The sequence below is a fragment of the Galleria mellonella genome, unplaced genomic scaffold (assembly GCF_026898425.1).
Source record: "Galleria mellonella isolate WM207_F2 unplaced genomic scaffold, CSIRO_AGI_GalMel_v1 utg35, whole genome shotgun sequence".
Lineage (NCBI taxonomy): Eukaryota > Metazoa > Arthropoda > Insecta > Lepidoptera > Pyralidae > Galleria > Galleria mellonella.
In genome coordinates this window covers 1,758,205-1,774,256 of record NW_026442082.1, presented here as the reverse complement: position 1 = coordinate 1,774,256, position 16,052 = coordinate 1,758,205, and the positions used below count along the sequence as shown (strand labels likewise).

The 16,052-nt window shown below is 32.7% G+C and overlaps 2 protein-coding genes across 2 annotated transcripts; both read left to right on the top strand.

Annotated features, from left to right (window-relative positions):
* The first annotated feature begins 33 nt into the window (after positions 1–33).
* Positions 34–967, top strand: LOC113514279 (39S ribosomal protein L35, mitochondrial). Its single transcript, XM_026898322.3, has 2 exons — positions 34–183; positions 340–967. Exons 1-2 carry the CDS (start codon positions 162–164, stop codon positions 843–845), a joined length of 528 nt encoding a protein of 175 aa, XP_026754123.1. The 5' UTR covers positions 34–161; the 3' UTR covers positions 846–967.
* Positions 968–2,922: 1,955 nt separating this feature from the next.
* LOC113514344 (fumarylacetoacetate hydrolase domain-containing protein 2) lies at positions 2,923–14,242 on the top strand. The gene is made up of 5 exons (XM_026898410.3): positions 2,923–3,519; positions 8,985–9,204; positions 11,152–11,316; positions 12,148–12,314; positions 13,215–14,242. The coding sequence occupies exons 1-5, from the start codon at positions 3,239–3,241 to the stop codon at positions 13,369–13,371; spliced, it is 990 nt and encodes a 329-aa protein (XP_026754211.2). The 5' UTR covers positions 2,923–3,238; the 3' UTR covers positions 13,372–14,242.
* Positions 14,243–16,052: the final 1,810 nt, after the last annotated feature.

Below are 16,052 nucleotides of genomic sequence, written 5' to 3'. Positions count from 1 at the left end.
GAGTTACAGATAAAAACTTCATTTCAAAGATCACTAAAACGAGGATTCGTCGATAGAATTCTAAACATTAAGTTGCAAGCTGTGGTTGCAAGGGCAGCTTTAATTGGCAACACTGCTGCTCTATTGCTGCAAGAAAAAAAAAACCTTGTAATGATTGAAAAATGTTTCGTTCTATATTTTGTGGTAAATATTTATAATTTTATAAGTAAAATATACCTTTACTTTAGTAAACTACTTCTGAATATTTTAATGACAATAAAACTATATATATACTTTCTATTTCTATTGTGAAGTATTATGTTGGTGGCAATTTAAATTGAGGTTATCTTTCTTTTTCAGCCGTACGTAATCTACGAACTTTTACTGTCCCCTATTATAAGGCCAGTATCATTACCAAAAATGTAAAAAGTTTGTGTACATACAATAATCTTCAAGTTACACCTAAACTGCAAAGTTTTAGCAATGGATCTCTATCATCTAACCCACAAATATTGGCTTTAACTAATAACATAGTCGTTCCAATAAGAACTGTAACAAAGTTCAGTTTAAAGAAAGGCAAAAGGAAAACTGTTAAAGCTGTAACTCGTAGATTCTTTCGTTTGCATTGGGGTGGATGGATAAGACCTAAAGTGGGCAGAAAGAAGAGGCTATGGAAAAAATCAAGTGCGCAAAAACGACGTCTTCGTCAGCATGTTCTCTGTAATTCAACTCAAAGTACCTTATTAGATAAAATGGTTACAAAATTCTGGAAGCGCCCCAAGTATTATGTTGATGATCCATATTCACCATATCATACAAGAGAAGAATTTTATATTACACGAAGAAAGCCCATAGTTAGAAATTAGTGAGATTTTGATTGTATATTTGTTTAACTAGAACAAATTTAGTTTTTCAGTGTAACTTATATACATTTTTTTCTTGTTATACCTTAGTAATGTAATAAAATATAGCACTCATGTAAAATTAATGACCTTTATATAAATAACAAACCTATTGTTTGCATATAATATTTACTACTTAGACCATAATATCACTATCAACATTTTAACATAATAAACAATAATAATGGTTCTAATATGTTCATTAGTTAATACAATTATTGTATTATATAGAAATAAATGATTTAACTGCAGTAAAACTATGCGGACCCACATGAACTATCGTCATGCCAAATTTCCAGCATTGTCACCTGACCATCCCTCACTGTATGCCAGAAGCAAGAGGATTGTTAGTAATAGGGCCCCATTACTATCAATATATGTATGACTGTGTGCTTTTTTGCCACCTTCATAGTATAAACAAAGGTTAGGTCAACTATCACATGGCCGCCTCTGAAAAGCATCATAATTCAGTCCTAGTGAATTCAATATGATGGGCAAATTAACCTAATTTTATCATTCACTAATACTTCTTCAGTATATATCAATACTGAATAAGGATTACCATTCTATCAACAGTCTAGTTTCTGTGTTGTGCCATCATTATCATCATATATATAATCAATGAAATACACTATCATCTATTTCCAAGTTCATAAAAGTCTGTACTAAAACATTATTTATATGGGTACTACTAAACGATTGATAAAAATACTTTTTTGTAAATACTTACAACACCTATATGAAACATAGAAAACACAGATAGACCTATATATATATATATATATATATATATATATATATATATATATATATATATATATATAGTATAAAGATTGAACCCATTACCATCGGAAGGTAAATTAATCAATTTACTGCTGAGCAAATGATACAAAATCTTTCATATCTCTACTTATCACAAAAGGTACAAAATAGTTACAGACTTATATGGAAAATAAAAAAAAAATTGTTATGAAAATATTTTCTCCTTTACTATCCAATTAAAGTACTTGAGAAGTACCTAGTTGATAAAATGAGATACTAAATAAAACTAGTCAGGTGAGAGTTAAACTCACACGCCAAGTATTCGGTACATAGACATGAGATAAAATGTTCTTATCTACAAATATGTTTATTGTATTTCTTATATAAAATACATCATAATTATCCTATCAGCATTTAACTGTCCACTGCTAAACAAAGGCCTCTTCCTATTGGGGAGTTATGCCAGTAGTTATCATGCTTAGCATACAGGTTGCCAACTGCAGTTGGACTTTGGTGATGTTTTAAGATATTATTATCCATCCCTTGACCATGAAGTTCCCTTAGTCGCCTTTTACATCACCTAATGAGAAATGAAAAGGTATATCTACGAAATACATACCTACTAGTTACTATTATTTATATTGAAATTCGAAATTGTGTTTAATAATTGCACCGACAAATTAAATTTGTATCTGGAGATTTTCTGATAATTTCTCAAAAACTGTGTTAATTACAAATATCATTTTATTATTCCTGAATATTCACGTATACATTTATAAACCCTAATTATTTCGGTATCAATTTGCTGCAGAACCCACAAATTAGAGAGACTATGTCTAAAAGAATCTTAAAAACTAATTGAATCCAAGATTTTTTTTTAATGGGTGATAATATAACGATAAGCCCGCCTTCGCTTTTAGTATGTACACTGAAAGCGAAGGCGAGGCATCAGTGAGTAATAACAGTAAGCCCATCACGACGAATTCTTGTTGAATTATTCGCGACTAGTTACCATTTTATTATTATTCACGATGATTTCCAGAGGGAACTACGTGGAGGTCGACCTGATAGGATATATTACTAGCAATAGAGCTGTAAAACCTCATTGCTCACAATTCCTTTCCCCCATCCAAAGATATTGGGATTAATCACATAATAAATTGCTTAGGTAAAATGATACAATACAATGTGTGATAGGGTAAAAATCGTATCGATTTGGAGGAAAACATTTGAAGTTTGGGTGGAAATCAAAATTCACATCTGGCAATCCTGGTTTAAAATGTCACAATACCTGCTTAAAGTAAACAACCGGTACCAGAAACAAAATTATAATTTTAATGTGCTTAGAAAGATTTACGGACTGTTTGTTTAAAATCAAACATATTAAAGCACCTCTTGTTTTAAGATTAAATTAAATCCAGTAAACTTATCATAAAATTTCCAAGTATTGAATGTTCTTTTTGGTTTGGTCTTAAAGCATCTTATTGCCTAGCAGTAGTCGTATAGTCGTTGCCCCCTGTTATATAAGCTTTGAATGAATTGTTTACGAGATTTCATCAATATTCGTGACGTTTATCACCGATATTACCTTGAAAATGAGTGCTCTTCAATTTGGGCGCGTGATAACTCGAAAAATAATTTGTTTGACTAAAGAATCAGTGGGCACTGGATTGAAATCGACAGCAGTACGTTATTTCTCTGTAACAAATAACAGAAAAATGAAATTTGTGCAGTTTACTTATAAAAATCAACCGGAAGAAGTACGCGTTGGTTATATTGAAGGAAACAATGTTGTAGACCTCAATAAAGTGGATTCATCAATCCCTACAACTTTGCTGGGAATCCTGAAAAATGGAGATGTAGAGAAAGTTCAAAAGTTAGTATAAAAATTAAATAATTACTTTTTTTTATCTATAACTTGCAAGACACTATTTCACAGTTTTTTATAAATTAAATATTATCTTGTAAATTATTAATTGGCATCCACAAAAGGTATCCACTGACTGAATGGTCTAATATATTTAGTAATATGTAATACTAGCTGTTTCCCATGGCTTTCTCCTTATAAATTTATATATAAAATATCCTGTTTGTTAAGTTGGGATATAATCTAGCTGTTAACTAAATTTAAATAAAATCCTTTTAGCCATTTAATCATGACCAAACATACAAACGTCTAAAATTCTTTATGAACTTTCATATTTATAATATTAGTAAAATAATGTTTTTAATTATATTTTATTTTATCTTTGGTTATTTTCTGCCTTTTTTTATATGAAGCTTGGTTTTAATAATCAAAGCTTTTTGTAATTATAATACAAAGTTTTATTTAAATGAAATTCTGCACAGAGATGGATCATAACACAAATTAACATACTATTTATTAGTTTACCTGGCACTATATAATAATATTTGAACAAACTTGGGCACCTTCAAAATTTAGGTATCAGATTTGTCTTTGATCTGAGTAGGTATGATCATGTCTCTGCTTTTCATGCTTGGGTTAAAATGGCTTCCGATCTGACTTCAACATGATATGCACATCCTCTCTACTCTTTATAATGTACTTAATAATCCCAACTCTCCATGTTACCTCCGCTCCCAATTTTGAATCCTGCCCCCCTCTCTCACGTCCCAGATGTGCTTGCCTGGTCCAGTCAAAAGTATTAGAACTCCCTACTTGTAAGACCCATTTTTTTGGGAATTCCTACTCATTCCACAGACTTCCTTCTAACATACAGGAGAGTTATTCCATTACTTCATTCAAGAAAAGGTTGAAGTTTCACCTTTTAACTAATGATACATAATAATACTTAATACTGTGTATTGTGTCTACTATATTAATAATTATTATTTACTATGTTTTTTAAAACTTTTTACAAGTAATGAACTTAATGCCATATGGCATTGTCTATTAGCTAACCATTAGGGAAATATATATATTTATTAATTTATTATTAATTTGTGTATGTTTATTTTATTTGTATTGTATTTATCTTTTCCATGTACCTTTTCTGCACTAGATATCCCGCTAATTATTTTCTCTCACTGCATTGGGTTGGCTGGAAGAGGTCTCTTTTAGAGAAAAGCCTACAATTGCAAAGAAGTTGTTCTAATTGCTGACTCGCTGTATCTTTTTTCAAAGTCTTTATTTCCAAACTACTCTGTACATTTTTTCTTAAAGATTGATATTAAACTATTTACAATACATTCCTATGTTTGGCATGTCTTTCGACATAGGCCTCCTCCAAAGCCTTCCACTGCTTTCTATCAACTGCCATTCATAACCAAAGGGGGGGGGGGACCTACAGTAATTTTCAGGTCATTACATGGCATTACCAATATTATATAATAGATTTTTTATATTTTACTTTACTGTTTTTAAAGAAAAATTATACAAGTAAATCATTAGTGTGATATTGTTATCATTCCTATCTGAGAATACTGATAAAAACTAGTTTTTATTTATACAGACTTAATAATAAGAATAGATATTTCAAAAGAAAATATAGTTATACAATTCATAATACTGAATTACTTTACCCAAGCATTATAGTCGAGGACCTAAAATATTGTTTTTACTTTTACATATGAAGTATTTTTTTTGCAAGATGGGTTTGTGCCATATACCATGCCCACCCCAGAATTGTCTGAAAAATGTCAGAAATGTGTGAAAGTATATATGTGCCTTTTTTAAGGCTGCAGACTTCCATTAAAAATAATCTTAAATACATAAATGATTAGACCAGAGGTAGTTAGCCTGCAGAAGATGCATTTGGTGTACAATCCATGAACATGAGTTAGATGAACCTAACTCACCACTTTACCATGCTATGTCTTGTCTTGTTCTGCTTTGCTTACTAGCTGCATATGGTTATACATCTTCGAAACCCAAAAAAATCTATGAAAATATTCACATAACTAGGATATTGGGGGAGAAGGGATTGTTAGTAATGGAAATACTAATCCTCATTACTAACAATGCTATTGCTAGCAATACACCTGTTAGATCGACCTCCTCGTGGTTCCCTCCTGGAAACCATCATGCTTAATTCTGAGTGGATTTATCACCATGGGCAAAGTAACCTGTCTTATCACCCTCACCTGTCATCCTTCACTGGTGTCCCGCCATTGTAAACCGTTAGCAAAAGCGGAGTTACCATTCCATTATCATCCATTTAAAAAAATAATTAAGATATTACCAATTTGATCTTTATCCATTTATTTATTTTTATATTACCTATGTAATTATTTAGTACATACTTTTAATGTTAGTTAATTCTTTTATCTTTAATTATAATAATAATTTTAATAGTATTAAATATCGCCTGGTTATAATGTGTACCTATCTACTTATTGTTATCAATATTTTTTATATGTATAATATAAATTCATATGTGATACACAAATACCTACAACTTGCAATATATTGTTCGTCTTACAACAGTTTAGTCCTCAAGAATGGTATGAGTGGTACTATGAGCATCACAGATATAACTGTGATGCTTTTCATGCCTATAGGCCACAATTACCAGAGGGAGACTTTGTACAAAAGTCGATTGCTTGGGTACCTCTGTCCCATTCGTGTTTCTAGTTTTAGAGATTTCGTCGTCATTGGTCATGGACCAACTGATCTGACTTCATTCTCACCTATCATCATTCATTGGTTCTCCGCCAGCATATCCCGATAGTACAAGCGAGTTTACCATTCCATTTTCACCCCATATAAAAAAAAGAAAATAAATTGTTCTTTCAGATCAGTTCCTTTCAGTTTTTTTTTTTCAATTATAAAAAAACAATATTCTCAATTGGATTGTATTTTTGTTAATATTTGTTATTTCGTAACTCCGTCAGTTATAAACCGATTTAAGTTTTTTTTTTTTTTTGTGTATATATTTACCATTGAAACCCATAGAAATTTTATCAAAATCGGATCAATAGTTTATAATTCAAGATTTTGTGGCAATTAAATAAGTATTACCACAAGATAACAGCGATATCCACAGAACATCTTTCACAACGCCAACTAGTGTCAAACTAAGCAGAGCTTGAAATATAGATAGTAGATAACTTATAGACATAGTTGTATTAAAATATTATACGTATAAAATACATAAAAGAATTACAAACAAACAAACCAGAGGGAGACTTTGTACAAAAGTCGATTGCTTCGGTACCTCTGTCCCATTCGTGTTTCTACCGTGAAGCAGTTGTGTTTGCATGGCTGTGTTTCGGTTTGAAGGATGGGATATGGCGTGAATTTACAGTGTACAGAGGAATAACACCTGAGTCCTCAGGAATGGCAACGCATGGAGAGTATTATGGGCGAAACAGTATAGAATAGAATAGAATAGAAATCATTTATTCAAATAAACTTACATTGAAGCACTTTTGAAAAGTCATTACATTTTTTTTAATTTACCGCTCGTTCGGAAAGCTGTCTCATCACAAGAAGAACGAGCAAGAAACTTGCGTGATGCTCTTTTAAATAATTTTATTATTATTTTACATTTTTAAGTTTAATTGTGTGAATACAAACCACCAATTAGCACTAATTCAATTAAATACTCAAAAAGAAAAAAAAAAATTGAATACATAACCAACTGGTTAAACAATTAATAAGAGGAAATCAGTCATAGTGATTAGAGCAGACCAGTCCCTACAAGCAGCACCCGTTCACGAGTATGACGGATGAGCCAGCCATCACTGCGCTCGACCATATTTTAGGGAGCCCAATGACCCGGCCCACCACGCCGCCACAAGTCTGGACATTTTAGTGAGCATGACTACTCAAAACACTAGACCACGTCAAAGCTACTCACAATTGCCATCTGATAGTTATAGTATTCACATTTTACATAAGAATGCATGCGGCAATTAATACAAAAAACCGCTACGCTTTCATATTTCTAAAATTAATCAATTAAATCAAGAAAGCAATGAGAAAATAAAATTATAACGTTGTATGCTAATAAACTAATTATTTACTTGATATGTTGTCATCTATGAATTCGTCTATCCTGTAATAGGCTTTCTTACATAAAAATTGTTTAATATAAGATTTGAATTGCCTCTCTGTCAGATTTAATGCAGATTCCGGCAGTTTATTATAAAATCTTATGCAATTACCATAGAATGAATTACTGATTTTGTGCAGACGGCATTTAGGTAAAATAAGCTTATTTATATTGCGTAAGTTTCTACTTGTACAGTCTTTGAGTTTTTTAAAACTCGCTAAGTTCTTCCGTGTATACATAATATTTTCAAAAATGTATTGTGAAGTAACTGTGAGGATATTTGAGTCTTTAAAGCACTGACGTAATGACTCTCTCGAACCCATACCATAAATAGAACGTATGGCTCTCTTTTGTAAAACAAATATAGTATTTATATCGGCTGCTTTACCCCACAGCAGTATGCCATAAGACATTATGCTATGGAAATAACTAAAATATACAAGTTTAGCCGTCGCCACGTCTGTTAATTGCCTAATTCTTCTAATTGCATATGCAGCAGAACTGAGTCTACTGGCCAATTTTGAAATATGGGGCCCCCATTGTAATTTCGAGTCCACTGTTATACCTAAAAAAACTGTATCATTAACAAAATTTACTATTTCGTCATTAAGCAATAACTGTGTATTTATTAGTCTTACATTAGGAAGTGTAAATTTTATACACTTTGTTTTGCTGGAATTTAATAATAGGTTATTACATGTAAACCAATTTAATATTGCAGACATAGCACAATTTTGCAGACATACTTTGTTATGTCCATAGTACTACTCATGTCTATAGGCGACGGTTACCACTTTCCATCAGGTGGGCCGTCAGCTTGTTTACCATTCTAAGTTGTATAAAAAAAAAAACCTATAAAGAAATTGAACCTGCGTCCATGGAAGGAAAAAGTGTCTTAAGCTGCTAGATCACCAAGTTGTGAAAAGTCAACTTCAACTCTTGACGGATAGTTTTCTTTGCTGAACAAAAACTACAGTCCAATTTTTTTCTTATTAGCTTACTGTTACTTTATACTTACTGTTATTTCATTATCATATCAGTCCTCTACTTTCTACTGCTGAACAAAAGTCTTCCTAAAAGTGCAGTTTTGCCAGTAGTTGCCACGCTTGGCAGACGGGTTGATAATTGCAGTTAGGCTTTTAGTGATGTTTTACGAGAGAAGCTGCTGGCCATTTCTCTACCATTAAATTCCCTTAATGGCCTCCTTTAACACTCACGGGAAAGGGAGGGATAGTCCATTCTGTGCCGGGACCTACACGGCTTGCTTTGTATAAATATTATTATCTATTGTTTGTTAATGTTTAAATGTTATTAATTGTTCCAGATTAAAATCAACAAAACCACCATCGGTGCCACTCTCAGCGGTGACCTTGGCTGCTCCAATTCACGGTATAGATAAAGTACTATGCATTGGACTGAACTACAAAGATCATTGCGTAGAACAGAACCTCACTCCACCGGCTGTGCCTATGATATTTAATAAGTTCCCTAGTGTTATTGTTGGACCCAATGATGCAGTAAGACTGAGGACAGAAGTCACTAAGGTAAGGCTTTAAAACTTTTATTTATTTATCTCTCTGTGATATACAGGTTGGATTAAAATTATACATTAATATAACCAATACTTACAGTGTTTCTTGTGATCTCCCATGGCTTAATGTATGGCTTACAGTAATACAGTAAAATTCATATTTTTTTTTTATACAACTTAAAATGGCAAACAAGCTGACGGTCCACCTGATGGAAAGTGGTAACCGTCGCCTATAGACATGAGCAGTACCATGGACATAACACGAGTATACTGTTTCGCCCATGATACCCCCCATGCGTTGCCATTCCTGAGGACTCCGATGTTATTCCTCTGTACCCAATAAATTCACGCCATAGCCCACCAGACTTTTGTACAAAGTCTCCCTCTGGTGGGATTTTTAATCTTTGCAATTTTATTAGTATAGAAAGAAATGTCACACTCTAAAAGGTTATTTATTTAAAATATACTAATTTGAAAAATGTTATCACACGTTAATAATTTATCAACATGGTAGACAGCACCTACCTTATACTTACGACCGAAAGAGGTTGAAAAATTTACCACCTAATACTAGATATTTCGTCTTTGTGTAACTGGGAACGCACTCGATCCGTCGACTTCTCATCTTCTATAAACAACTTACTTTACTTCGAACCATAAGACTCACAGGAAGTCGCAGTCCCACCTTGTATAGTCTATGTAATAGTACCTATATATTGAAAATTTAAAGAAACTAATAACGGACTCGACCATAAGATTTCTGGAGGTCTACCATGATATAAAATCCGAATTTTCGAACTCAATTTTGTGTTTTTGTTCATAACGAAATAGACCCAGTAAATGGTACATGTCATTCGTCATGTAAATCCTACCAAAAAATCCAAAGGAACAATATTTTAGCATTTTTAACATTTTAAACAGTATGTATCATATAATTTTAACATCAAATTTGTGTTTCGTTCGGACCCGAAATTTCGGAAAAACATTTTATTGTAAACCCCCTTATGTCTAATACCAATAAATAGATTTAATGTTTCGATTTGTTACTAATTTCATTTTGAGATTTTCTGTCTGTTTCTGTGAGAATTTCAACAGAACTTAGAAGGTAAATACCTTTTCATGATAAATAAATTTATAAATCTGCAGATAAAACTAGATTATCACTAATGTGTCCTGATGATGTAAACTGTCCTATATCGTGTAGCCACCTACGCGGCACGATATGAATTGCGATCAATTTGTTTCAATAATTGACCCCAATTTGTGTCGCTGAGGTCAGAGCAGACCTCTGTGATTCACGCAACATTCTGACCCCATCAGCTTAATGTGCAGGAGAACTGTCTTCAATTAGGTACATTCGTCAAGTAGCAATCCACTCATTTGTATAGTTCTCAATCTTTATTAATGGAAGGGAAAGGATTGTTAGTACTGAGGGCTTTAGTTTACATTATGCTTAAAATAGCTAGATTAATGCAAACAGACATAAATACAAATATTTGTTTGTAAGAAGATCGAATTTATGACCATCAGAAGCTTAAGCGGTGTGTGAAGTCGCTAGATCAATAAGATAAAAAGTAAGATATAATAAGACACTTGAGATAGGAGTTATCATATCGTGTTTTGATAACAAAACTTGATTGAAACTGAGATACATAATAATGCTACTTTTCAACCAAATAATTTTGGGATCGATTAATAATGGATTGAATTACTACCCCAGATCTTTAACAGAAATTTCCCTCAACTTATCGAATATGATTGTAGCATTGTGAAAAATAATTATTTGTAAGCAATCGATTTCTTTTTCTGAGAGTTTCATGTAATTTGAATTACATGAAAATCTCAGACCAATTTTCAATGAACTTTAAATTAAGAAACTAAATTAATTCGAGAAAAATCTGTATTATGTTGTCTACTTCTTCATTACATAAAGTTGTTGTCATAATTTTTTTTTTTTCAGAAAGTGGATTGGGAAGTAGAACTGACTGTTGTGATCGGTAAGAAGGCGAGCTTCGTGAAAGCGGCCGACGCTTACAACTATGTACTGGGTTACACGGTGGCGCAGGACATCAGCGCTAGAGACTGGCAAAAAGAGAAGAACGGCGGTCAGTTCTTACTTGGCAAGGTAATATATGTAGCTGTGTGGTCCCGACATAGAATAGGCCACCCATTCCTTTCCCGTGGGTGTCATAGGAGGCGACTAAAGGGAGCCGAGGGATGGGCAGCAGCATCTCTCTTAGAACACTTCTAAAGCCTGACTGCGGTTGCCAATTCTTCTGCCAAGCTTGGCAACCCAACCTCTCCTCCTCCCACTCCTAGGGAAAGTTAAAGGCTGATATGATGATGAAGGTAATATAAGACATTATCAACATGATTTTTTGTGTTTATTTACTTCACTTAAAAATGTATGTTCTCATAAACGTTAATTTATGATTAGATACTGAGTGTAAACGAAGTCGTTAACTGTATGTAACTGTACGTTCTAAGAATCTACCTAGGGTCGGCCTTAACCTGTCTGCCGGCTCGGGGCAAGTTTATAATTCCTCTCTTCCCCTGATGACGAGCTTTTATTAAGATATGCCTGAGCACGACGAAGAAAAATGTCGTGCGTGCTGTTTAGAATAGATCTTAGATCACAGTGCTCTCTAGCACTGCCTAGCTGCTCTCGCTCCCTTAAGGACGGCATTGAGTCTAACCATGTTGTAAAATATTTTAGGATAAAAATTGCGGAAATTAAAAATTAAAATATGACAATAAAATTATAACGTATACAACTACTTTGACGGCAGTACACGTCGCGCCGAAGTTTCACTTTTATTTTCTTTTATCGACCCATGTTCTTTTAATTCGCTTTTACTGGTAGAAAGTACACTCCTGTGAAAGTTTCCTAATGAGTTCGATTTCACCCTGTGTATATATACCAGTATTTCTCTATATATTTTACTGTCTCTCACAGTCGATGGACACCTTCTGTCCCATTGGGCCTTACATCGTGACCAGCGACGAAGTCGGCGATCCTCAGACCCTGGACATCAAGTGCAGCGTCAACGGTGTCCTGAAACAGACCAGCAACACCAATCAGCTCATACACAAAATACCCGATGTCATTGAACGACTGACATCGTAAGTGTTCTATATTTGATAAGCCTTTTTTATACCACAATGCGGCAAACTAGCGTACAGCTCGTCTGGTGGTAAACGGTCACTTTTTGAAGAATCTCATATTGTAGTGTCTAGGGAAAATTTCAACAGGCAATGTTTCTCACAGCTTGAACGCTTGCGGGAGAAAATTCCTCTAAAATAGAAATGCGCGCGACCATTCAGTTTTAGCGTAAGAGAATGGATTTTCTATAAGTGAGGAGCACTGCATGACGTATTATTTTTTATTGCTACTACTACATACATTGTAAGAAGCCAGCAAATGATCAGGAATATTAGAGATGTACCTTACACGAATCAGAATAGATTTTTACTTTGCACAATTTGTCAAATTTAATAGCAGTTTCTCGTTAAGTATTATATTTACATCGGACTAATACATGTATTTACATCGATGGGTTATACAAAGTATATTCATGTACAGTGGGATTTCAACTTTGGTAAACCATATGAAAGACTTATGTTTAGCAGTAGACGGGGTGAATGGGTGCATTGGAAATATTTCGCTCCTTAATTATCCACTGGGATGAATATATATTAATACTAATTTTTACCTGCAATTTCAACCATGTGACCAGAGTAATTGATGGACTAGAATAAAAAAAAGCTTATGGTCCGTCCTAAATAATACAGTTAGTGAATAAACTAAGTTAACGAACAAACTCTGTTCCCATATTAATTTGTACTATGCTAGATTATTTATAATTTCGTGTGGGTAGTAAACAAGTAATTTTTCTTTTTCTTATAGAATAATTATTTGCCTGTTGTTATTTCATTCACAGAATATATTTTGTAATCATACATAATAGACAATAAACAATTATGTGTGTAACAATAATAATGATTGAATACCTGATTTTCCAGGGTGATGACCCTCCTCCCTGGGGACATAATTCTAACGGGCACTCCAGGCGGCGTCGGCATGTACCGGAGCCCCCCGGAGTATCTGAAGCCCGGTGACGTTATCCGCAGCGAGATACAGAATATTGGAGTTCTGGAAACTAGATTGGAGAAGTTTTAATTGGTGCTCGAGTAAGGCTAGCACCACATTTGACAGCAGATCGTTCGTAACGAAACACCAAAATGAATACAATTACTACTCTCGATCATACTACATGGAAATCCGTCATTATGTCGACGTAATACCGCGGAACTTTGGCGCTCACCGATTTCCAGTCAACGAAAAATTGGCAACACTGCATTGGATACTTAAGTGATATAACATCTCATAACAACGCAGACCGCGTATGCGTTGGCAAGTTTTCATACGTCTGAAGATATGTTAAAAGTGGCTGCTGCGTTTAGTTGCCAATCTCTCGATTGCCGAATGTATAATTAAATGTGACGCTAGCCTAAATAGCTTTGTCAGAACAGGCTATATGCAGTCTGACAGACTGGGATTACTTATTATACGTTATTTGATTAATGATTTTTTAATTGGGACCAGACTAACTTACCCTCTAGACAACAAACGAATTTATTGATAGATACGGTATCACTACCGTGTACATGAATTAGAAGAAGATATCAGAATCGGCATTTTATTCTTTCCCATACGTGTTCTCATAAGAATTAAGTGTGCTGGAAGTTTATGTTTCCATACAAATTATTAAGCCTCCACTGTTTAAATAGAAGTTTTATTAATTATATTAAGTATGTAAATATATTGCATATTAAATCTATTTCATTTGCCAAATAATGAACCAAATATTACGTTATTTGTAAAAACTAAGTGTGCAGTTAAATATATGCACGACATTGAAAAGCCATTTTGTAAAGTCAGGGTTAAAATATTAAAAAATATTTTATAATAAGTGCAATTGTATTAGGGTTTAATTATTTTTGTATATTAATCAAATGTTATAATAATAATATATTGATTTGTTATAAAATGATTTTTTATTTATTCTGTATTAAATAAATATTAAAATACATCAGGTTGCTTATAAGTTTTGTAGAGTTCCGAAATAAAAGATTTCAAGATGTTTCAATAAAATTATTATGTTCAATTCCATATTATTACATCATTAACAAGGAAAGGCAAATGGGATATGTTGATATTAACTTTATTTAGAAAAGCTAATTGAATCTATATTTATTAAATCGCAAATAAATACGAAATATATTAATATAAACAATAAATGAAATTCATCAGACACTTAAAACTAAAATACCAAAAGGACATCTCATTGAACTAAAATGCTTGATAGCTTATCAAGAATTGTACATGTTTAAAATAAATTACCGAGAAAAAATTACGGTAGTTCGTATACAATATTTCATTCATTCAGATTAAATATTTCATAAAAAAATGAGATTTGAGAACTATTTACTTCAGTGAATAGCATGTTATTAATTTTTGTTATAGAATAAAATATTAACAAAAACTATTACAATTTATTATTCATTAAGTAGTAAATGAATTTAAGTAATATATCGTTAATTATTATGAGACCAATTTTGATGTTATATTTACAATAAATATTACAATTGCATTATTTCTATACAATTTTGATTTTTTAAATATTTCCTTGTTAACTGAAGTTACGGCGAATTACTTATATTAATATTAATTATTTTTTTTTGTCCTTGTTATTTATGTACATATTGTTTATTATTTTTAAAATACTTTGAATTTATGAAAGTAATCTTTTCTTAAATAAAGTTATTACTTTTACAAAAAAAAAATTGTACCTAGTTCTAAAATTATAAGTGACACAAATAAAAATTATTATTTGATAGCTACACTTTTAAACCGATATCATAGGAGAGATCACTTCTATATTAAACCACTTAAAAAAACTCATCCAAAGTGGCTGTATTAATTTACCATTCTAAATTACAATACATTACTAAAATACCAACATACGGAACTAAAACGGTTGCCTGCCATTGCTAACTATATAATAGGCAAGTATCTAGATAAAAATAATTAACTGAGCTACTTGGTCAATTTATAGTAAAACCCATAAAAAATTCGATATATCTACCTACAATATTGTTAAACTGGCAACACTCGCTGTTCAAACGTATAGCCGCCATTGCTAACTTAACTGAACGCTGATTGGTGAATGCCCCTACAATTGCGCCAATCGGCGTCTTCCGTCCGCGACAGGAAGAGTCGTTTGCGCGCGTGTAGTTCTTTTCATAGTCTATTAAATTTAATGCCATGCAAGGGGACTTTTATTGGGTTAAGTGGAGCTATACGGGTCGTAACCAATGTTCATGACCTCGCCACGTGCACACAAATCACTGACGTGCGTGTCTATATAAAATGGACGTTTTTTGATACCCGCAGATTTTAAGCTCGTCTATTCGCGGCGGATATTCGTCGTTATGAATATTATTTCCAGCAATTTTCTTGTTGAGCTCTATTGGTGCCTATTTCGTTTATTGCTTCTCAGTGCTCTGTCTATTATGCAGTTGCAGTTCATTTATTCATCACGTTATGACAGTATTATTGGTTTTATAGTCACATTTTGGATGGTAACAGTTTTTGCTGATAATAAAATTCAAAACATTTTAAAAATTCAAAGTAAAAATTAATATTTGGAATTCGAACTTGAGCAATTGCTCAAGTTTGATTTTCGAATATTAATTTTTAGAATATAATATATGAATCAGGCCATTATTTTTTATTTAGATTACCAGATTTTTTTTTTCTAATATACTTAATTGTAATTTTATCTATGATTATAACCT